At 34.7% G+C, this 24,929-nt stretch overlaps 1 protein-coding gene across 14 annotated transcripts in view; it reads left to right on the top strand.

Moving 5' to 3' along the window:
- Window positions 1-24,929, top strand: part of FRYL (FRY like transcription coactivator) — a 309,155-nt gene that overhangs the window by 106,598 nt on the left and 177,628 nt on the right. For 3 of the 14 annotated variants that reach the window (XM_056802593.1, XM_056802592.1, XM_016423260.2), the window contains exon 1: window positions 14,197-15,044. The exons of 10 other annotated variants lie outside the window; for them this stretch is intronic. In XM_056802593.1, the coding sequence (XP_056658571.1) occupies window positions 14,972-15,044 (73 nt within the window). In that variant the 5' untranslated portion in view covers window positions 14,197-14,971. Of the gene's footprint in view, window positions 1-14,196; window positions 15,045-24,929 lie in introns of those variants that run through there. One more of the 14 variants, XM_056802594.1, reaches the window with a different exon arrangement.

The following is a 24,929-nucleotide window of genomic DNA, read 5'->3' as shown; positions in this document are numbered from 1 at the left end:
GGACCCGTCGTTGGCGATGGTGCTGCCCAGGTACTTGAAAGTGTTGACGTTAGAAAGCTGCGTGCCATTGATTGTAATGCACGGCTGGTTAGTTGGCCTCCCTGGTGCAGGTTGGAACAGCACCTCTGTTTTGCTGAGGCTGATAGTCAGGCCAAACAGTTTTGTTGCGGTGGAGAACCTGTCCACAATGATTTGGAGATGATTTTCTTGGCGGGCCATGAGAGCACAGTCATCTGCAAAGAGAGCTTCCAGGATGAGTCTCTCTGTTGTCTTTTTTTTTGCAGTCAGGAGGCGAAGGTCAAATAGTGAGCCATCCATTCGGTATTTGATGTAGACAACCAGGTCTAGATCCATCACAGCATGTCATAATACTTGGGTGAAAAATAGGTTGAATAGTACCAGAGCGAGGACACAGCCTTGTTTCACGCCATTGGAGATGTTAAAGTGATCGGAAGTCTCTCCACCAGATAGGACTTCCCCTGTCATGTCGACATGAAAGAGCTGGATCAGTTTGACGAATTTTGCTGGGCAGCTGAGCTTGCTGAGGATCACCCACAATGCGTCCCTGTTCACTGTGTCGAACGCCTTCATCAGGTTTATGAAGACAATGTAGAGACTCAGGTTCTGCTCAAGGCATTTTTTCCTGCATTTGCCTCACTGTGAAGACCATGTCGATGGTGCTGCGATCTGGTCGGAAGCCACATTGTGATTCAGGCAGGTTCTGCTCTGCAACAGATGACAGGAGTCTGTTGAGTATAACACGGGCGAGGATCTTTCCGGCAGTGGAGAGTAGTGAGATGCCTCTGTAGTTGTCACAGGCTGCTTGTGAGCCTTTGTTCTTGTATAGGGCTACGATGGAGGCATCTCTTAGCTCTGGGGGCATGTCTTCCTCTTCCCATATGCTGGTCAGTACTATGTGGAATGCCTGGAGCGCCTTTCCATTTAAGGCCTTGTACACCTCGGTTGGGATCCCGTCTTTACCGGGTGCCTTGCCTGCACTCATTTGTTTAATGGCCTTATGGACTTCCTCTATTGAAGGAGGGACATCAAGTTGTTCAATTGTGTATAGTATAGATTGTATATAGTAGAGAGATAAGATGACTTAAAAAAAGAAGTATTTATTTTTTAGCTTAAAAAAAATTTTAAGTTTGTTTTTAATGAACAAAAACTGCTTTTCTTCTCTCCCATCCAAAACCCTCACCCAGTTGCTAATCAAAAACCTTGTTATAAACATGTGTAGTCAAACAAAACAAATTTCCAGATTAGCTATCTCCAAAAAATACACAGCTCATTCTGTACTATTGAGTCATTAATTTCTCCATAAAGAAGTGAGTAGTATGTTGATTGTTGCATTACTTGGAGTTTCTGATTCTTTCACAGTTGTTTTTCCTTATTATATTGTTGTCATTGTATAAATTGTTATCTGTTCTGCTTCAGTTCTCTCTATCAATTCATGTAAGTCTTCCCAGGTTTCTCTGAAAATCATCCCCTTTGACATTTTACAAAATTCAATTTTACTTTATTTTCAGTTCCAAATTCTCTCCCTTTACCCACCCATTGAGATATCAAGATATGCAAATCTCATTACAAATACAAGGTCATGCAAGGTAAGTTTCTGCACCCTTCCTCCCCAAAAAAAGTCAAGAAAAAGGAAAAAAAGCATGTTTCAGTTTGCACTATGAATCCATAAGCTCTCCCTCTATCATTTCTTACATCAGAACAGTATTTCATCACAGCTATATAAACTTCCTTATATTTTCATTCTTTGCCATCTCAAAAATTGTTAACAAATATTTTTGCACATTCTTAATTAGTTTGTTTTGTTTAGCATTAATTCTGCTTAATTCCAAATTTCTTTCCAAATTAGTTTTTCCAATTCACAGCTCCACTAATAATGCATTACTTTGTCTATCTTTTCTCAACTCTAAAAACTGACAATTACCATCTTTTGTCACTATTGCTAATTTGTTGGACATGACTAACTTAAGATTTTTTATTGATTTGATTTGCATGTCTTCTGTCAGTGATACAAAGAATTCTTCCATGTGATTGTGGGTAGTTTGCACTTAAAATTTTGAATATTGTAAGTTTATAGTTTCTGGACTTTCTCTTTTGGGCAATGAATTTTTATCCTAGTATTCATATCTTGAATATCAGACCTTTAACTTAGATTATTGAATTTATTATATATTCTGTTAGTTATCTATATTTGTTACATCAGTTTTTAAAAAAACAATTGAATGTTTCCCTTATCCTACCAAAAAAATTCTAATGTACATGGATTTACAGGGATATTCTATCACACCTTTAAAGAAAAGTAATATCTTGCACAAATTATTCTCAAAAATTGAATTAGGTTACTATAAAACTTCTTTGGAACAAATTAAGTCCTAATGCCTAACCTGAGGAAAGATAATAGAATAGTATTATTAATGAACATCAATTAAAATTATAAATAAAATCCTCACAAAAAATATGACCATAATTTATCCAGAAAGTTTTTTATCATGAGATACAAAGATAGTTCAATATTAGGAAAACAATAGCATAATTATTTTAAGAGCAAAATCTTCTAGCTATGTAACTCTGGGGAAGTCACTTCATCCCAGGTGTAAAGATTAAAATTTGGGGGGAAGCTGGGGCAGGTAGAAATTAGTTTCTCTCTGCAAGGAGTATTATATTTTTTTGAGGTTTATTAAAGGTTAAGGATTAAAGAAAATACAAGTAAGAAAGGGACGTGCTAGGTGGGCCAAGAGGTCCAATTCAATTTCACTCACATCATGGGAGACGTCTGCTTGCCAGTGGAGACAGGAAGAGAAGAGACCCCGCCATAGGCGGAGAACCTTTAAATAATAATTTGCTCTCGGCCCAGGTGAGAATTCAGTGACATTACAAAGCATTCTGGGGAAGTGGAGCAAGGAATTCTGGGGATTGAAGTCCTGGATTCAAGTCTCCATTTTTACACAGGCATAGAACCCTTACTTCTCTTTTGCCTTAGAACTTCGTGTCAATTCTAAGACAGAAGAATCATTTATTATTTATTATTTCAATAAATGTAGTAAAAGTCTTTGTCCAAGTGCATGACTTATTTTACTAAAAATAAACCTCTACAAAACATAGTCATAGAAGAACTTTTCAGATATAATTTAAAAGCATCCTTGGTAAAAACCAAAAGAAAAATTTATACGTAATGAGGAAACACTAGTATCTTTCCAAGTAAATATAAGAATAAATAAAGCAAAAGATATTCCCATTCCCTACTTTTATTTTATATAGTTTTGGAAATACTAGCAATAAAAATAAGAAAGAAATTGAAAGCACAAAAATTTTAAAAGGAGACAAAAGTATCCATGTTTGCTAATGTTAGGGATAAAACTTATGGTTGGACTGAATATTTTTAGTTGATTGCCAGGGATTTAAATTCAACAGAATGGAGATATTAAGGAAGAAAAAAAAAAGGAAAAAGAGAAATACCAGGTAGGAGGTCAGGGGATGGGGGGGCAGGAAGAAGATTAAATTTAGCACTGCTTCCAGCCACACAGCCTCCTCAGAGGCTGGTGCCTGGTGCCTCCAGAAAGCCAAAGGAAAGAGAGTCCCACGAGATGGGCCTCTCCAGAGGCTTGTACCTCCAGAAAAACTAAGGAAAGGGGAGTAAGCCTTGCACTCACCATGTGATGGTCTAAGTTAAGCAGCCTGAGGTCTCATGCTTGAGCTCCTCCACAGTCAAGTTCCACCACCCAGTCCTGTTCACAGGAAGTGATGTGAAATGTAAAGGCAGTTCTTTATGTCACTTCCTGTGTCTCCCATGTACCAATGGTGGCTTAAACTTGTCTTTGGATGGCCCAGGGGGTCAGTCAGTTGTTTTTGATTTGTCACTTGCTAGCACATGTGGGTCCTTCCTCCCCCACACTTAATCCTGAAAAGAGGGTGTATACATTCCTAGTTGCTAAAATTCTAAAGACTAAGCAGGGTGGAGTAAATCTAAAATTCACAATAATGACATATAATTTCATCTTGAAAATCATAGTATATCCACAAACTAATTGAAGTAATTAACATTTTGATAAAATTGCATACTTCAAAATAAGCTGAGAAAATATATTTAATATATACTAGCCTTATGTTTATTAGCCTTGTGTTTATAGTAATTATAAAATCTAGTGGGCAGTAATGGAAAGGTAAATCCCATTTAAAATAATTGCATAATGCATAAAATATTTGTCCCATTTAATTTGTGTATATATATTAGTTTTATTCATTTGTATGTTAACTATGCATTTAATATTTATGTTTAGTTACAAAGTATTCTTTAAATTAAACAAAAAACAATTTAAATAACCACAGAAATAATCAGTACTTATGACTGGATTCTACCAATATTTTGAAAATGACTCTACTACCAAAGTTAATTTGCATTTTAAATGTTATACTAATCAAATTATAAAGGCTTGGTAAAAAAGGTCTGCAGTTTGCACCTTGGAGAGAAATAGTATGTACATGCAGATAGATAGATAGATAGACAGATAGATAGATAGATAGATATAGATATAGATATAAACATATATTTAATAAATATAAGGTAGATAATAATAGGATTGTTACTGAAGGAAGACACTAGAAATGGGGGGGGATCATAAAAGGAATAACCCAAAAAGTTATTCTTTTAAAAAAATAATAGTTTATTTTCCTCCAATTACATGTAAAACAATTTAACATTCAGTTTTTGAAAAATTTGCATTCCATATTTTCTACCTTGTATGATCCAGTCATTCTGGAAATTGTACCCCAGAGAGATAATAGGGAAAAGTATGTGTGCAAAAATATTTATAGCTGTGTTCTTTGTAGTGGCAAAAAAAACCTCTTGGAAATGGGGGGTTGTCCATTGATTGGGGAATGTCTGAACAAATTGTGGAATCTGATGGTTATGGAATCTGATGCTGAAAGGAATAATGAACTGGAGGATTTCTTTGTCACCTGGAAAGACCTCCAGGAAGTGATGCAGAGTGAAGGGAGCAGAACTAGGAGAACACTGTACCCAGAGACCGATACACTGTGGCACAATCGAATGGAATAGGCTTTTCTACTAGCAGCAATGCAATGTTCCAAGACCAGTCTGAGGGATTTATGAGAAAGAACATTTTCCACATCCAGAGAAAGAACTGTGCAAACAGAAACTCAGAAGAAAAATATATCACTGGTCACATGGTTCAATGGGTATATAATTGGGGATTTTGACTTTGAATGATCACTCTATTGTAAATATTAATGATATGAAAATAGACTTTGAACAATTATACATGTAAAACTCAGTGGAATTGTTTGTTGACCCTGGGAGGGGGGAGGAAGGAGGGGAGGGAAAGAACATGGATCATATAACCATGGAAAAATAGTCAAGTTAATCAATACAATTTTTAAAAAAATATTGCTCTGATGGTATTAAATATTATTCTGGTTCTGCTCACTTCATTTTGCATCAGGTCATCTAAGTTACCAGATTTTTCTGAAATCATTCTGCTAGTCATTTCTTACAGAACAAGAGTATTCCATCACAATCATATGCTACACCTTGTTTATCCAATCCCCAATTAATGGGCACCCCATATGTTCCAATTCTTTGCTACCACAACAAGTATTGCAATAAAGATTTTTATATAAATAGATCCTTTTCCCTTTTTTAAAAAAGTCTCTTTGTGATGCAGACCTAATTTTGCTGGATGAAAGGATATGCACAGTTTTAGAGCCCTTTGCGTGTAGTTCCAAATTGTTCTCCATAATGATTCGAACAGATTACAGTTCTACCAACAGTGCATTAATTAGCATTAGTGTCCTAATTTCTCCACATCCTCTCCAACATTTTTCATTTTCCTTTTTTGTCATCTTTGCCAGTCTGATAGGTATATGGTGGTACCTCAGGGTTATTTTAATTTGCATTACTCTTATCAAGAGTGATTTAGGGGGCAGCTTGGTAGTAGCTCAGTAGATTGAGAGCCAGGCTAGAGATGAGAGGTCCTAAGTTCAAATCTGGCTTCAGACACTTCCCAGCTGTGGACAAGTCACTTGACCCCCATTGCCTAGCCCTTACCACTCTTCTGCCTCGGAACCAATACATAGTTTTGATTCCAAGACGGAAGGTAAGGATTTATATATTTTTTTTAAAAAGTGATTTAGAGCATTTTTTCATGACTTCATAAGAGATACTTGCTATAAAATTTTTTCCTCTGCTTTCTGCTTTCCCAGAAGATTATTCTTTTTTGTTTTAAAGTGTGATATTTTTTCTTTAGAATATTTTTCCATGGTTACATAATTAATGATTTCCTACCCCCCCTCCATTTCCTTTCCCCATCCCAAAGCTGACAAGCAGTTTCATTGGGTTATACATGTATCAGTGTTCAAACCCTATTTCCATGTTTTTCATATTTGCAGTAGCTTAACTCTTTAACCACCAAACCCTAATCATATTCCTATCACACTACATGATTGATCATGTGTTTTTCTAATGCCTTTCTGTTTCCACAGTTCTTTCTCTGGATGTAGGTAGTGTTTTTTCTCATAAATTCCTCTGGATTGTCCTGGGTCATTGCATTGCTACTTGTAGAAAAGTCCATTACATTCGATTGTGCCACATATATCAGTCTGTATGTACAATGTTCTCTTGGTTCTTCTACTTTCATTTTGCATCAATTTCCAGAGGTCTTTACTCTAGAATTCATGGAATTTCATGGAATTCCTCCAGTACATTATTCCTTTGAACACAATAGTATTCCATCACCAACAGATACCATGATTTGTTTAACCATTCCCCAATCAATGGACACCCCCTAATTTGTCAATTTTTTGCCACCACAAAGAGCGTGGCTATACGTATTTTTGTACAAGTGTTTTTCCTTAATATCTCTTTGAGGTATAAACCCAACAGTGGTATGGCTGGATCAAAGGGTAGGCACCCAGAAGATTATTCTTAGGCTATGTCTCAAAGAGAACTTCAGATTCCGGGAAGTAGAAGTGAGGATGAGTGTATTCCAGGCGTGGAGGATAGCCAGTACAAAAGTAGGGAAATGAAAGATAAAGTATTTTATGTAACGACTGGAGAGAGATCATTTTGGAGGAACTGGAAGAGTATGGAAGGGGAAATAATGTATGAGAATGGAAAGATAGGTTGAAGGTCAAGTTGTATACAACTTTTAAAAACCAGAGGAGATTATATTTACTACTCTTGGTCAGAGGTGTCAAATTTCAAGCCATCAAAATTTGCTGAGACTTGATCAAGGAAATGTTTAATAAAATAAAAAAATACAATACATAGTTAATGTTAAAATTTATAAGCAATTTAAATGTATAGGGTAAGGAAAAATAATGATATGAAGATGACACCAAGATTGTCAACCTGGGATCCTAGGTAAGCACTGTCAATATCTTGACAGAAATAGGGAAATATTCCATAAGGTAGGTTGAGATTATGAGTTCTTGTGTCTTTGGGATATGTTGGTCGGCTAACATTGATTTAGTGCCAGGCAATGTGCTAATTGATGAGAGGATAGAGAGAAATGTAGAAAACAGTCCTTGCTCTCAAGGATCTCACAGTTTATGGAGGGCAACATCTGCTGTGTACAAACAAGGTAAATTGGTGGGGGTATGTGAATAAATTAGGGGTAGTCTTAGAGGAAAGGTATTCAGATTAGGGAGGACTTGGAAAGGCTTCATGTAGAAGGTGGAATTTTAGCTAAGTTTTGAAGTAAACTAGGAGGGAGAGAATTCAAGCATGAGGAAAGCCAATAATAATTCTCAAATCATGAAATGTGTGTGTCATATGAGAAGAATAGCATGGAGGCCAATACCACTGCATCACAGAGATGGGAAAGAAGTAAGAAGACTGAAAAGGTATGAGATAGCCAGGTCATGAAGGGCTTTGAACACCAAAAAGAGGACTTTATATTCTATCCTGGAGGAACTAGGGAGCCTGTGGAGTTGATTGAATAGGTGGATGATATGTTTTGGTCTGGATTTTACTATCAGTTTTACAGCTGAGTGGATTATGGATTGGATTGGGGAGAGAATTGAAGTAAGTAGAGTCCATCCTTGAAGGGATAAGAACCTCTAGCAGAGTCATGGCATTGTCAGAGGAGAGATGGTGGCAGTCTATATATGAGATGTTACTGAGTTGGAAATGATAGGACTTTATTACTAATTTATATTTGGAGGTGTTATAAGGAGTTTTATGAGGTTCATTCTGTCTCATTAAGAACAGAAGTTTTATTAAGTTCATATTGTGTCCTTTAAGAAGCCAGAGCAGACAACTCTCAGGCTCAGTCACTTTAAGAGGCCTATCATAAAAAGAGAGAATTCTGTGAGTTCTGGGTCCAGTCTTTCTGACTTCCTTGGGAGCAGATTTCTGGATCATTTTCTCCCAGAAGATCTGTTAGTTATTTTTAGACAGTGATTTTGAGAGTTTGAGATACATCTACAAATTTGAGTTCAAGTCTATTGCTGAGAGCTTTTCTCTTGAAGTGAACAGCTACCAGAGGGGGCTGTGTCTACTCACTCACCCTGACTTGGGAGCAGGCCTGTGTCTTTCTGACAGTTGGCTTCAGGCAGCTTTTGTTTTTTTTAATTGATTATTTTAAGGAATTTATTATAAATTTAAGGTTCTTCATTTAGTATAGGGTAGTAAGATAGAATTTATTCTTAGTTTAGGGAGTATAGTTTAAGGGAGTTTAATTTGTAGACAAAAAGAAGCTGTAAAGAAAGCAGCCAGTTTTGGGGGGAGGGGGTGTATTTAGAGATTTTAGAATAAGGTAAAAAGATTTCATATCCTATTCCTAACTTCTAGATTCTATACTTCTATTTCTTATCCCTACCTTTTCCCATAGAAGACAATAAATAAGAGTTGTATCAAACTGTTTCTAGCTTTCCATCTATCACCTGCAAATAGTTTAACCCTTGACAGCTTCAGTTTATTTTAACAGCTGGATATTACCATTTGGCTATTAATACTCAATACCAACATTAGATCATTTATAGTTATAATAGCTTTAGTTTAGCAATACAAGCTTTAGCTTTTGACACTAACCAAAGATCAGACCGAGGAGTCCAGGATAAAGCCTTTGTTGTGAATTTGGGTGACTTAAGGATGGTGGTATCCTTGGCAATAATGGGAAGTTAGAAAGAGGATTTATGAAGAAAGATAATGCATTCAGTTTTGTATATGGCTAGGTGGCCCAATGGATAGAGTGTCAGACCTGGAGTCAAGAAGACTCATCTTCCTGAGATCAAATATCGCCTTAGACATTTCGTAGTTGTGTGACCATTGACAAGTCACTTCATCCTGTTTGCCTCAGTTTCTTTATCTTTAAAGTGAGCTGGAGAAGGAAATGGCAAACCACTCCAATATCTTTGCAAAGAAAACTCTAAATGGGGTTATGAAAAGTTGGACATGATTGAAAAACAACTGAACAACCACACCAATTTTAAAATGTTTATAGAACATCTAGTTCAACATGTTTAAAAGGCAGTTGAAGGTGTGAGATAAGAGTTAGGAAATAGAGTAGAACTGAACAAATAGAGCTGAAAATCATTTATATAGAGATGATAATTGAAACCATAGAATCTGATGACATCATCAAGTGAAATAGTATGGAGGGAAAAGAAAAAGAGGGCCCAGGATAGAACCTTGCAAGGATTTCTCTTTAGCAAATGAGAAATGGGTAATGATCCAGCAAAAGAGATTGAGAATGAGAGGTTGCACTAGAGGAGGAAAACCAGGAGAGAAAAGTATCACTAAAAACCTAGAGAGTATCTATGAGAAGACAATAATCAATATTGACACAGACTGCAAAGATCAAAGATGAGGATTAAGAAAAGGCTATTAGATGGCAATTAAGACATCATTGGTAACTTTGGAGAGAACAATTTCAATTTAATATTGAGTTAGAAAAGGAGAGGAAAGGAAGTAGAGGTACATATTATAGAAGTCCCACAAGGGGAGGAGAAATATAGGATGATAGCTAGAGGTGATAGATGATCCAGTAAGGTTTTTTTGTTTTTTGTTTTTGAGATAGGGGAGACATAAGCATCTCTCTCTCTCCTCTCTCTCTCTCTCTCTCTCTCTCTCTCTCTCTCTCTCTCTCTCTCTCTCTCTCTCTCTCTCTCTCTCCTCTACAGATATGCAGACAGGTATCTTCTCAAATCTTATTCATTGCATATGTCATCCCCTCCCCTGCTTCATTTTGCATAGATGATATGTTTTCTCCAGTTTTTGTATTCTAAATATTCATTGTTTATTACAGCTCATCAATTAGTAGCCTATTTCAACCATGTACAACAATTTGTTTAACATTTTTCCTAATGAATTAGTATCTACTGGATATTAGTATAGAAATAAACAAAATAGATACCTATTTATTGGGGAATGAACAGTGAATTTTGAAATATTTGAAAAACTATAGGAATCTCATATCCTTGGGGTTTTTTTTTATTTTCTTTTGAGAATATTGCATAGCACAATATAGTTCTCTTATTCACAGTTTCACTTATTAGTGGTCAAACAAAAGTCTACATGCAGCAGAAATATGCTACCATTCTGCTTTTGCTTTCACTTTTTTGGGACCAAGGAAGGGGAAGTAAAGGGGATCCAAGGGACAACAGCAGAACACTGCATTTTTAGCAATCTGCTGTAGGTCTTGGTATATATACTCATAGATACAGGGACCTACTGTATAGGAAAAATAGCTCTAAATATTGAGTCAGAAGAGATCTGACTTTGAATATTTATTCAGTAAGTACAAAACTATTTAATCTTAGATTCTCAGGTTCTTCATATGATATAATGAGGATCATAACATCTCTAATATATATACCTCTTTATTTTGTTATAAGAATCAAGTGTTTTGTTAACTTGAAAGCCTGAATAAATGCATTTTGTTGTTACTTCAATGTAATATTGTTAGGAAATACTTTTAAGATATTTTAGCTGTTAAAGGAAATGAAAACCGAGGTCCAGTCCCCTAAAGATATATTTAGCTCCCTCTTTTCGTTTTGTTCCTTTTACTAGCCACTTTTTTTGTATGATTGCTAATTTGGTGTGAGATCGGTTTATCAAAAAATAAAAGATTTTGATAAAATTCTTAGAAATAGTTATAATTCTGGGAAAGTAAAGCTTGAGAATAGAATTTAGATAAATTCTATAGCATTAGAATCGCAAATCCTAATTTTATTAAATGTAAAATAGCATTTTGGAGCAGTTCATACGTCTGTATGGTTTATAATATTTCACAAGTCATAATTCTCTTAACATTTTTTATATGCTACATAGCTATAGATTATAATAGCTGTTTCATAGGTCTAGGTCCATAATAGTTGTTCTTTGAACACATAAATAGCTATAGTGGTTTGGATTCGGGATTAGACTTATTCACATTAGCCCTAAAGAACAAATTTAAAAGCCTAAGGAAAAATTGCCAAGTCAAAGTTAGACTTGATGTAAGGGAAACCCTCCTTCAAGGAAGTCCAAAATATAATGGGCTAAGGATGGATGAACCACTTAGTATGATGTAAGGGCATTATTAATCATTTACAGTTGGACTAGATTGCTTTTGAGAGCCCTTCCAAATCAAAGTTTCTTATTTGGAATTAGATGACCTTTGAAGACCTTTATTGCTCTAGATTTAGTACATTTTCACAATGCAGATGGTAAAAAAAGGTCAGAAATTTGAATGGGAGAGGTTGTTTTTGGTTTTGTTTTTTAAGAGGATAGGTTATATACAAATTAGCTAAAAAGAGCAGTACATCTGTAACATTGATCTCCTTTTCCCCTCCTATCTTCCTTTTTCCTCCTCTCCCTTTTCTCTCTTCCTCCCAGACTGGGGAATGAAAATTGCAACTTCTTAATAATTTAGTGTCTTAGAGAATTTTCTGGGGCACTGAAGTTAAGTAGTCCCACCCCTAGGCTCTCTTCCTTGGAGAACTTGGCTCCCTTAGATTTGTTTTTTAACCTATTATACTACTCTCCCTCTCATTTTAGCTGTTAGAAGGGGGAAAAGGAGCAACTTAGAGTCTGCTTGCATATACCCAAAAGATAAAGTAGTGATTGCTTCTGGTTTTGGGGGAATGTTTATTGGTCTGGTGGGCTTATAGCTACTTCAGATCTTTGTGTACTATCCTTTTGAAGAATAAGAAAAGTGTTGTTTATTGTTGAACATAAGATATAGAATTTGTAATTAAGGAATTCAAAAAGCATCCAGAGTACAGTGATACTTAATTTTCCAGAAGGTTTTTATAAAACTCTGTGTGTGTGTGTATTATATAGTTTAAAATTAGTAAATTAGTGGTGTGGGTAATGAAGGATTGAGAAGAGTTGCAAAGGAAAGGATAATTTCTTTTTACCATTAATATGTTGCTTGTGATGAATATTTGAAACTGCTCTAGTTGCCTATTTTATTCTTTACTTTTTTTCAATCCAAGAGTTATTCTCCAAAATCAGTATTATTATTATTAGCACCAAGCTGTTTTTATATATGCTTCTCTTGGATAGGCCTGAGTAGAATTTGAAAGTTTGTGAGTAAATCTACCTTTTTTTTCTCCAGGGGTCATTCATTGCATATACGTTTTAAGGTGAACTAGAAATTATACTTTGTGTTGGTTCAGTGTCAATTTTTAAAAAATTCTATTTCATGGAAACAGAGTAGGTAAGAAGACCATATAAAATTGAAACCTTAAGTGCTGATTAAGTATTTTAAAATGTCAGGATTTTTTGTTTGTTTAAAAGAGAAACATTCAAGAAAAACAATCAACATTCAAAAAAATCTAATGTTATATGCAATGATCTACATATGTATCACTCCCTACTCCCACTTCAGGAAAGGAGAGTGGAAAGACGTGTTCTCATTATCTCTTTATTGTGGCCTAGCTTGTTCTTTATAATTTCAGAATGTATTTATTGAATATACTGTTTTCCTGAGTATATTGTTTTTTTCTTTTTCTTATAAAGTATTTGCTTAACAGTGGAGTAGAATCTCAAAGTCAGTCAGAGTATGGACAGTATGCTGCACTTATTTGCATAAATTCAAATCACTTTCCAGAATGATTGCACCATTTCATAGCTCTACCAACTATGCATTACACTGCCTCTACTTTCTCAACCCCACCAACACTGACTATTCTCATTTTTTGTCATGTTTGCCAATTTATTGGGTATTAGGTAAAAACCTCTGGGTGGTTTCAATTTGTTTGTCTCATATTAGTAAATTCGAACATTGCTTCTTGAGGTTGCTAATAGTTTGCAATTGTTTATTTGAGAGTTTTATATATATCTATATCTACACACACACACACGTATACTTTGTCTGCCTTTTGGGTGTGTGGCTTTTTGGTCTTCTATATTTCTATTAGTTGTTGATATCTTAGAAGGATACTTGAAATAAATGATTTTTTTCCTCTGTCTTCTTCCCCACATAGTCAGTGTAGAACAGAAATATTAATCATAGAATTATAGCTCTATTCCTGGGAAGAACCTTAAACAGTAATAGGGAGGCAGCAAAGTGGTACTTTAGATAAAGGCAGTGAAGACCTGAAGTCAGTAAGTCTTGAGTTCAAATATGGCTCAGATAACTTCCTAGATGTGTAGCCTTGGATAAGTAATTTAAAATCCTATTTCCTTATGCCAAATCCATTTTCTTTCTACTTCAACACACTGCCTCTCCCTTTTTATTGTTGGATATTGAACTACTGGAATTCATAGCTGGGTTCAACTTTTGGATGTATTGTGGCATAATAGTTGAGTAATGCAATCAAGCATAAAGAAAGCCATTTCTAAAGCTTCAATGAAAGTGATTGTTTTTTCTTAGTATATACATTTCAAGTAAACAAAGATACTTTTTTACATCTCTTTTATAATGTTGAGTCCAATGAAAGGGCAGGATTAGTACTGGAGACTGACTCAGGTCTTCATGTTCTAAGTTCAGTGTTCTTTCCAAAATCTCATGTACCTCTTATTATAAAGCTAGCTGTTAATATTTTTAAATGAAGGACCAATAAATGATTCTTTTTATTGAATAGTGATTACTTATTACCTGATATTTTAAATGAAAATTTTTTGCAAAATATTTTGAGTAAAAGCACTATCTTTTAAAAATGTAACATTATTATATAGTTATCTATTTCTAAGTTTCTATTTCAATTAGGAAATGAGATAGGAAAGACAAAGTTGCAAGAGACAGGAAAAAACTTTGCACTGAGCCTGATCAGTTTTAGAGATCACATAGAAGCTTAGAGCATCCATGTTATTACATCATCTTCTCATTCCATTAGCAAGCATTATCTTGAGTGGATTTAGTGAGAGGTTGTACTCTGCATCATTACAAGCATGCTGAAAAGTCAGTGCTTGCTGATTGGGTATGTGGAGCTGTGGAAGGAATGTCCTGCTAAAGACCGGCTAGAAAATAGCTTTTCTAAAACTGGGATCTGGGTGGAATAAAATGCCACTGTTCTGATCAGCTGTTCAAGGAGGAGACCTGCTTGAAAATCTTGTGCCAGTTGCTAATCCATTTTTATTCCTAAAGCAATTAGAGTTTCTGAAAGAAGTTGAAGTTGGCTGTGCAGAACTCCACCCTTTTATGTTTACTAACAACAGGGGATCTACTGAAAGACACTTCAGAAACTGCCTATTAAAACTGCTAACAGAATAGCAAACAGACAGTCTCTGCAGTTTATGCCTCTGCATAAGTAAAGGTGAGGGTGTCCTTCAGGGTGCTTACAATAAAGTTGTAAGCTTTTATTCTTCCTGGATAGTCATCTGCATTCAGCAGTGTTTCTACTATAGTTGTGCGTCACTCAGAGACTGCATGGTAATGAAACCGCGATACTGGGGGCCAAAACTCTGCTGCCTGTAAGCAAAGAAGGGACTAACAGTTTGACAAGCCAGCCCAACAAAACCATTGCTGCTGCTGCTGCTTCTTCTGTTGTAGCTGACTGAGACATAATGTTGAGCCTACAAGATTCTGTGTTTTTTGAAATTAGCATAAAGTCCCTGTTAAAGTCTTGGAGCAGTAGCTGTAAGTATTTGTGCTTCACTAAGATAAATGTTTTGGTATCATCATTGCCATTTTTGCATGCTAATTCTGTAAGCCAACAGGAATGTAATAAAAGGTCTTGACAAAATGGTCATTAGTTTTCAGGAACAGTATTAATGAAACTTGATATATTATGGAACACATTCTAGTCTTCTTATAGATCCATGCTGTGTCATAGAGTAAATCTATAATATGTAAAAAGTTCATTCTTTTATTAAAAAGGAGATCTCTTTGTTTTCTTTTTTAAGTTACTTTCTTTCTGTCAAAGTTCTTTGTAAGCGTGGACCAAAAGCAAAGAAGATTTAAAAAGGTGACAGACCCAGGTCTCTGCAGAGTTATCTGACACTGGTACTATTCCATAGATCTGTCAGCACTAAATGTTCTTTGGAAGCAAAATCAATTGTGTGTGGGAATTAAATAATTAATATTTTTAACATAACTTTTCCTTTCCATCTACTAATTTGAATGATTGATCATTTCCATAGGTAGAAAGTATAGTCTGGTCCAGATATGATGGCATATTTAAGCTATATCTGTATTCATGAATAAAACTTCATCTTTCATTTGATCCATTAAAAGCAATGTCACTTAATGATTATCTAGTTCTTAGATTATTTCCTCAAATATGAATTTTGCAGAGATCTCTATTTTGTTTTTGCTCAGTGTTTATGGTAATACCTTTAAAGAGAGCTTTTCCTACCAGGTACTTTTCCATATAATCTAAGTTATTTCTAGAGTCTGGTATTTATTTATTTCTTTGCTTATTTATTTATTGCTAGATTCTTCCCGAAGCCTTGCAAAGTATGTAGAGGCTAGTATTATTAACATCTACTTTGCATGGAGAAAATGGAGCTTTAGAAAGATTAAATGACTTCTCCAAGGTCACTCAGTGACAGATCTCAAATTAGAACCCTGATTTCCTCATTTCCAACTGGGCTGCCTGTGACTGGATAAATAAATGAAATTTGATAGACTGAATTTAAAATTGATTTCCCCCTTTAGTTTAACTTGGGAACAACCTATTTCTTTAGTGCAACCTTGCATAATAAACATAATATAAAAAACCAAATGCTTATGTGAGAAAAGCCCTAAGCATCCTACATTGTTGATTCAGATTAAGTCTTATTCATTGATATGAGGAGTTATAGTTACATATTTATTGGGGATATTTAATGAACCTTATTGTATATCTGATGACTTGTTCCTGTATTTTCCATGTGGTAGTAGTCATATTGATTAATGCCCAATATTAGTTTTGTTTAGAGAAAGTTTGAAGGCTTATTCAAAATGACTTCAAAATTATTTGTTCAGATCTCTTTTACCATATCAGTCTATAATTAATGTTATGGTAAAATTCATAGAAAATTTGAGAAACTTTGTACAAATATTTTAATTTAAGCACATTTATTTTTCTAAATATAATGGAAATAGAACTCACATTTTATGAATATAGACTTATCCACTAAAATGTTTTAAAATGATTTCGTGACTTCTGTTTTTACTGTTAGTACAGAAGCAGAGTCAAGTCAAGAAAACACTTATTAAATGTCTGCTGTGTTCTGGACAATATGATAAACTCTTAGAATACAAAGAAACAAAAAATAGTCTATCAAGGAGCTCAGTACTGAAAAATAGAGTATTATGCAAGGTATTATAATTTTCTTTCTAACACACACTGACTATCTGGTCCTCAGCAAGGCACTTAACCTTTCTAAAACTGTAAAGTTTGTGAGAAGAAGGTGCTGATAATCTTCTTAGAGGATTTGTCCTCACAAGAAGTTATTACCAGTCATCTCCAAATACTGTTGATTATACAGCCCACACTTGATATGTTTACATTTATTTATGAATTATATATATACATATATATACTACAGAACTAATAATTATATATTAAAAAACTTAAGCAGAAATAGAAAATGTAAGTCTGAGATGAAGATGAACTATTTCATTGTATCCTTAGTTGGAGCCACTGAGATGACATGGTCATACTTGACCCTTAGGTAATTCACTGGCATCTGTGTGGGGAAAGGAAAGAGTAAAAAGGCATGAGATAGAGAGATCTAGTGGGAGGTTCTTGCTGAAGTCCACAGTGTGAGGCAGTGATAAGGGCCTAAACTAAGTTATAAGCACCTCAAGTGTCCAATGAGTAGAGAAAAAGGGAAAGATAAGACTGTTGTAGAAGTGAAATCTGTAAAATTCTCCAGCTGTTTGCAGAGTAGAGTGTGTGAGAGTAAGGAGTGAAGATGACACGAAAGTTGTGGCCTTGGGTGCCTTAAACAATGATAGTGACCTACAGTAACAGGGAAGTCTTCAAGAGAGATGGAGGTTTGGGGGGGCGGGGGGGTTGGGGAAATGGTATCTGTGATGAAGCTTAGAGCCTGTCCGTGTCTAGATTCTGTGCGACTAACTCAGAAAAAGCTAGGTGACTCTGTAGATAGAATCGGGCCTGGAGGCAGGAAAATCTGAGTTCAAATCCATCTTGAGAGACTCACTACCTATATATGATCCTGGACAAGTTGCTTAACCTCTAAGTTTATTCAATTGTGAAAAGAGGATAATAATTGTATCTGTTTCCTGGGATTGTTGTGAGGATTAAATGAGATGCTCTTGGCACATGGTAGGTGTTATATAAATATCAGCTTTAAAAAAATTTGCTCATATTATTATCATATATATCCTATATCATATTATAATAAAGCTCTTTTAGCATGTGCCTGCCACGAAGTAGGCACTTGATAAATGCTTGTTTCTTTCCCCCAACTATCCAAAATGAAAAAGGAGGGGCAGGACTATGATATATTTTGTCAATATATCAGAATAACAAACCCACCCTTTGAGGAGGACGAATGTGGGGTGGGATTTTCCTAATGGCACCAGTCTTGCTGCTGTTTTAGATACTAGATAATATAACTACCCTCAGGAGCTAATTGTAGAATTAGAAGGGAGGAAGATCGGAGCTTACACAGCAGAAGATGGGAGAACATTGGGAGATGGTGGTTTTAGTCATGACAGAGACAAATCCCATGACTGACTATAATGGGGAAATGCAACCTCTTTACCCTTCTTGATGATTCACATTGGAAGTCAGACCATGGCTGTTTCTTTGGAAACTACTATCTTAACAAGTATCACAGGACCATTCTTATCTCAATTCTATAATCTAGGGATTTTCTCTTTTTTGTTTTATCATTATTTAAATATTCCAATATAATACTAATTGCTTTCTTTAAAATCCCTGAAACCATTACAAATTAATAGCTTCTATTTATATAGGTTTTTAAAGTTTTCAAAGCACTTGACATTTGTTTTAACATTTGATCCTTACAATAGTCCTGTAAAATAGTTGCTATTATCTCCATTCTATACCCAAGGAAACCATGACTGAGGGAGGTTAAGTAATTTGCCCAGTGTCTTACAGATAGGAAGATGTCTGATGCAGGATATGAACCTCATGATTTCTTGATTCCAAATTCAACATTTTATCCATTAAACCATCTGCCTTTAACTTATACTGCTTCCTAATCTCAGTTTATTTAACATTTTGAAAATTGGGGGGGTCATAAAAAATTGTGACAGAGCATAGACCTTTTTATTTTAGATATTAACATATAATAATTTATTTTGGGAGCCCTTCTTATTCTTAAAACTTTTGTAAATCCCAAAGTATCCCCCTGCATTAAATTAGTCACTTTCTAAGGTAAATGATTTCTTTTTAGGGTAGACATATAATGTCAAGAGATATAAGTACAAAACTTTTCTATATTGGTCAGTAGACTAATGACTACATTTTGCTATTCCTCTAAAATAAGTGAATATTACCTTCATCTCCTTTTAGCTTCAGTTATTTATTTGTAGTACTTCTGTAACGAAAAGAATTGGTTAAAATAGAAATTCCTAGGAGCTTCTTTCCATTGGTAGTGTTAAGTCAGGTGAGCTTTTGCTTAGTGACTTTCTTGCCACCTGTCCATGGAACAAAAATTGCCAGTTACAGCTCTGCTTGTATAGATTTTAGTATTTTTTTTTTTAGTAAATACTTTGACTATCTTATCTAATAATATCTGACATTTAAAATATAATGAGATCTATTATGAAACTATAATGTGCAGAATGATACTTAATGAGAGTAGAGAGTTAACAGAATTCCTAATAATCAAGTCTTAGTGGAAATCTGATTAATTTATACATCTGTTTTCAAATTGCAAACAACTAACACAAGTTTAAGCCTTTGAAAAGTTGTGTATTATAAAATATGCTTCTACTCCTCAAATAAAATAAAATTAGGCCCCTTATGGAGTTTTTTCTTATAAGGTATCCTATATTCTTGTTAATTATTTCAATTATAATCATCTCTTTGATTTACAAAAATACTTTTGAATGCTTTGTGCTAATGGTAAATTTTACTTTTTATATTGAACTCTTAAAGCCATGTAATTCTGGTTTTAAGGTCTTGCTTAGCTGGCAGAAAGTTGATGCAGTGCTGGCTAAGGTTTGATTATAGTTGAGCTTATTTCTTTTAGTAACAACAATGAAGTGACATTCATATGGCCTAGATTCAGGATGTTGTCCCAGTGCCAACAGTTTTAGACATTATTCCTTTTTAAAATTGAGTCAGGAACATTCTGTTAAACCAGCTGTGTAGTGAAGATGTTACCATTTAAGTGATTGGTTCACTTCACTAGAATTGAAAATGAAGGAAAGATTCAGTGCTCTTATGTCAGGCTTCTATATCTGCAGTGTTAAATTAGGTCACAAAGAATCTTGAAGAGCTACATATATCTCTGGTTAACATTTTAATTTGTACAGTTAATGTTGTGACTTTGCAATTGTGTTTTTAAAAATTAATATCCCACAAGTTAACCTTCCCTCCCCCCTGAAATTTGACATTGGCTACATTGTAGGTTGACAAACTAAATTTGTATATTATGCTTCTAATTTTTGTGGAAAAATTGGGAAGGCTTTTGGATATTAAAAATATTTTTTATGTCAGAAAAAATGTATCGAAAGAATAACTATATTGTTTAAATGTTCAAAGATTATATGGTTATTTTTTTGTGTCAACATGCCTACTTTAGATCTCAAAATTTTCTGATTTAATAAAGTCAAAGAGAGGCCTATGTAGCACATAGAGAATAAGTGAATTACACAGTGTTTTGTAGTCAGCAAGTATCTACCTGATTGTCCACTGTACTACACTGCCTCTGATGGAATACTATGAAGTGTACCCAGCAAACAGAAACCAAATATAGTCAATATACTGGGATCATATCTATTTTTTTCAGTATATCTTTTAGAATCAGTCCCTACCTCAGTGGGTAGTATGGGAATTATTTTTTTAATTCAGCAAGCACTTATGAAATGCTTGCTGTGTGTAAGGAACTTTTCTAGGCATTGGGAAACTATGAAATAAAACAAGTCCTTGCCTTCATAGAGTTTCTATTCTCTTACAACCTCATATATCAGAGGATTATTTTTTAAGAGGTAGGAAGAGACTTTAGCGGTTTTCTATTCAAGTGTCCTCATTTTATAGATATGGAAACTGACTTCCTGACTCCAAAATCAGCAGTTTTTCCATTATATCAAGTTACTTGGGGGTGAAATATCCCAAACCAAAAAATTTGACATCTCCCATCAAAATATCATTTGACTAAATTGTTTAAAGAAAGGGAGGGGAAACCCAGCAAGAAAAGCAACTCTGAAACTCTAAGAATATATTTTTAAAAATCTGTCATTTGTTTAAGAGGTTGTTGTATGCCTACTAGAAAATGAACTAGTCACATGTCTATGATGTAAGGTATGAAAATTCAAGTTAATAATGTCTCTGTGTTTCTTTAGGCTGCCAGAGTGGTCTTAGTCATTTTTGGTCAAATAAAACCTATTATACATGTTAATGTATATTCTTTTCACTCTTTTACAAAAATGTAATGGGTCCGTTAAAAAAAAAAATCCCAAACTACCTTCTTATTGGGTAGGCAAGTTAGTATATACCAAGAAATCTGGCTGTCCTGTAAGTAGGATTAATAATCAAAATAGCAATAATGACAATAGGAATGCATATTTATTTAACACATAATGAACTGTTTACAAAATCCTTTCCTAAACCTCTGAACTTCATCATATTGCTTCATAATCTCATTCGGGATTTTCATGGCAAGATGGTTTGCCATTTTTTCCCTCTAGCTCATTTTATAGATGAGAAAACTGACGTAAACAGGGTGACATGTCCAGGGTCACCCAGCTGGGAAGTATCTGAGGCCAGATTTGAACTCAGGTTTTCCTGGCTCCAGACCTGGCATTCTACTGTGCTACCCAGCTACCTGTATTATATATACATTCCACATTCATGTCTCCAATGTATGAATTGTTCTTTCTTTACTATTGATTTGTATTGGAAAACCACTAGCTCTCTTCACAGCTAACCTTATTTCCCCTACTTCAAGTGACCGTTTCTGATTCTCTGAGTTTCTTAGTCCTTATACCCCACGCCAATTACTTTGTATTCATTCATTTATCCATTCATTTTGTATATATCTTGTAATTGCTTACTTGTAAACTTGATCCCCAGCTCCCTCATGAGAGAATATAAGCTCTTTGAGGGCAAGAACTTTCTTGGCTTTAAATTTTGTTCTCTCTTAACCTGGAAAGGCGTACCTACTAATAGAAGATATTAAATGTATGCTGAGTGACTGATTTCCTCACATAGATGAGGGCAGTGTGGCTAAAGATGAATTACTTATTAGTATATTTATAAATGCCTGATCTTCTTATCCCTAAGTCAACTGATCAGCCCATCATTTCCCATCTCATGTCATGAAACAAAGAAAAAATGGATAGAGAGTAAGAAGACATTTCTTTAGATTCCTCAACCCTAGGTTACTCTCATTCTTCTATATATGCTTATTTTATAAATGAGAAAACAAGGGCCCAGAGAGTCAAATTTGGCTATGATTTTCTTAGCAACAGTACCTGGCAAAACTGGGCCACTGTGTCTTATGGCTCCTTCTCTAGTGTTCCTTACATTGTATCCCACTGCCTCTGATGTAAGAAAAATATTATTAGAAGAGATGTGTTTGATGTTAATGACTTATTAGGTGTAGAGAATAAGAAACAATATAGATTCATTCTGAGATTTTTTATTTTGACCTTTGGCAATCAAGAAAAGTAGTTAAAAGAAAGGATTAAGATGACTGATAGCCATAAGATTTGAGAGACAACAGTGAGAAGTGAGAGAAGAACCATAAGCTAGATGCTCTCTCTATATAGAAAACCATTAGAGCAAGGGTTTTGACTTGGGTTCAGTTTGTGAACTTGAATGCAAATGCATCTCTATTATCACTAATCATCAACTGAAAATTAGGTTTTCTTTCAGTTATTTAAAAACCTTATTTTAAGAAGACTGTAGGATTTACCAGACTTCAAAAGGGTCTATGATTTAAAAAAAAAATTAACAACCTTTACATTAAAGTAATTTAACTCTTTAACATGTTTATTGTAATATTTGGTACCTATGTTGGAACTTTTGTTTGAAGCCTGGCATTCTCCTTGAACTGTTAGGTTTTTAAAAATGTGCAGTCCAAGGATCCTTGACTATACTCCCTAGAGCATACTGTTCCACCCCTGCCCCCACATACTTCTACATCCCTAGAAGAAAATGTGTAGAAACTAGATTGTGAATTGAGTGATAGCTCTTCTGCAACAAAGTTAGAGAGAACCAGGTAGAAGCAAAAATAAATCATCTTGAATCCTCACCTAAAACCCTCAGTTTGAATCTTTTAGGTGACGAAAATGGAGATGTCACTTCTACAGAATCATCCAAAAGATGTTGAGAAAATAATACCCTATAAAACTACCAAGGTTTAGACAGTATTTAATGCTAATTTAAAATAGAACACCATGAGGGGCCACTAGGTTAGCATAGAGTACCAGGCCTGGAGTCAAGAGGATCTTGGTTCTACTCTGTCCTCAGAAACTTCTAGTTTTGTGACCCTGGGCAAGTCACTTATCCTCAATTGCTTAGCTCTCTTCTTTCTTAGAATACTTGGTTCTAAGCTAGAAGGTAAAGGTTAAAAAGATCAGCATGTATTTCAAAAATTTAGATAGAGTAAGGTCTCTTACTCTAAGACAGTATACACCTGCTGTCATAGGACTCAAAAAAATGGATCTTCCCACCCCCTCTTTACAACCATTTTCCCCACTCATTTCTGTCATTAGTAAAAACTTCATACATCAGAACATTTCTATAGGGGACAGTTCTAGAACACACCTGTGGCTGGCAGTTATGTGAATCAAATACTGAATGAATCAGTAGAAAGGCACAAATGAGAATATGTTTAGGCAAATACTTCATCTGAGGTTCTGAGAGTACTGAAGGGAACAAGATCAGTGGTTAAATAGTAGAGGAGAAGTAATTATGCAGGCAATCTAGCTTGATGATTTAATTAGACTTTAAAAAATGATTGTTCTTTTGCTTCTTTCAAAAATATGTGATTTTCCTTCTGGTGAACCTCTAGTAGGAAAAGTTGGCAAAGTGCCAAAAGATGTCATAGGACTTCCACATTTAGAAACTGTTTTGAATGGGGAAATTTGGCAATAGGACAAACACATCATTTAAAAACAGCTTTCCAAAGAAAAAACAAGAAGCTTAATTTTGCTACCTATTGAAATTCAGTCTGGCCAGTTTCTTTTGTTGTTTAGCCCTCATACTCTTCTGAAAGCAGTTCTGATATTACTGGAACATGGGGAAATTACCACAATATGTTTAAGTAAAATTTTTGGAAGTTAGGTAAATATTTCAATGCTATTTTGTTATCTATCTAAAATGAGTATTTAATGAAGTAAACTTTAATACTTGTAAGATTACTGGCTATAGTTACCTACCTAAGTTATTCTTCAGGTTTACCTGTCAAAGACTTAGCATTCAGACCTCAACCAGCTTATTTCAAATATATGAGACATTTGAAATTTAAGGTCCTTACCAGCTCCAAAAACTCTCATTTTGCTATTAGGGATCTTATTCATTTTTAAATTTTTTATTCATGTTAACCTTTTATCTTCATGTCCTATAGAAAATGCTTATTTATTAGTATGTTGATTTTCAGTAACATGTAAATTAAGGCAAGGAATAATCGAAAGTCCTGATTTAAGAATGAATTTCAGATTTACCATAGGTTCACAAGAATTATTTCCATTATGTTGTCATGAACAACATGTATACCCCCCTCCACCCCCATGACAGGAAAGTCACTATTTTCTTTTCATTTCCTTTGTACTAAGAGACTTCAATTTTTCTGTACTCTTCATGTCATTGAATTTCTGTTCAACATACAATTGGTCTTTTAAATATAATTTTTTTTCTCAGAGTTCTGTCTTTATTCACAATTCTACTGTGTATTCCTTGTCTTGGTGATCTCATTGATAGACTGTGTGATATAGAAATTGTTTAGTTCAACTCTTTCCATTTTATAGGTAAATGACTTAGCTAGGGCAGCAGTTAAGTTGTAGCAAAGCTGAGGTTACAACTGAAAATCCATGAACTCTGAATGTTCTTTTAATTACACTGTACCACCTCCTACTCTCAGGGCTTTTATGATACGGAAGTAGCAGAATTAAATTGTAACTTTACATTTTGAAAATATAAACTACTTAATGGGTTTAAATTGTTGTATTGGCTCAGTCATTGGAGTTTTCATTGACTCATAGCATTCCACTGATTTTTTTATGGTGATTTAAGACTTTGTTTCATCTTGGACAAGTCACTTGTCCTAGATTCCTTACCTTTATAATGGTGTTAATAATAACCCTTTTCATTGGCTATTTTGTAGACTTACTGTGAGGAAAGTGCTTTGTTAATATTAATATGCTGTATAA

The sequence above is a fragment of the Monodelphis domestica genome, chromosome 6 (genome assembly GCF_027887165.1).
Source record: "Monodelphis domestica isolate mMonDom1 chromosome 6, mMonDom1.pri, whole genome shotgun sequence".
Taxonomy (NCBI): Eukaryota; Metazoa; Chordata; class Mammalia; order Didelphimorphia; family Didelphidae; genus Monodelphis; species Monodelphis domestica.
The sequence above is the reverse complement of the archived record's forward strand: the minus strand, read 5'-3'. Positions and strand labels throughout refer to the sequence as shown.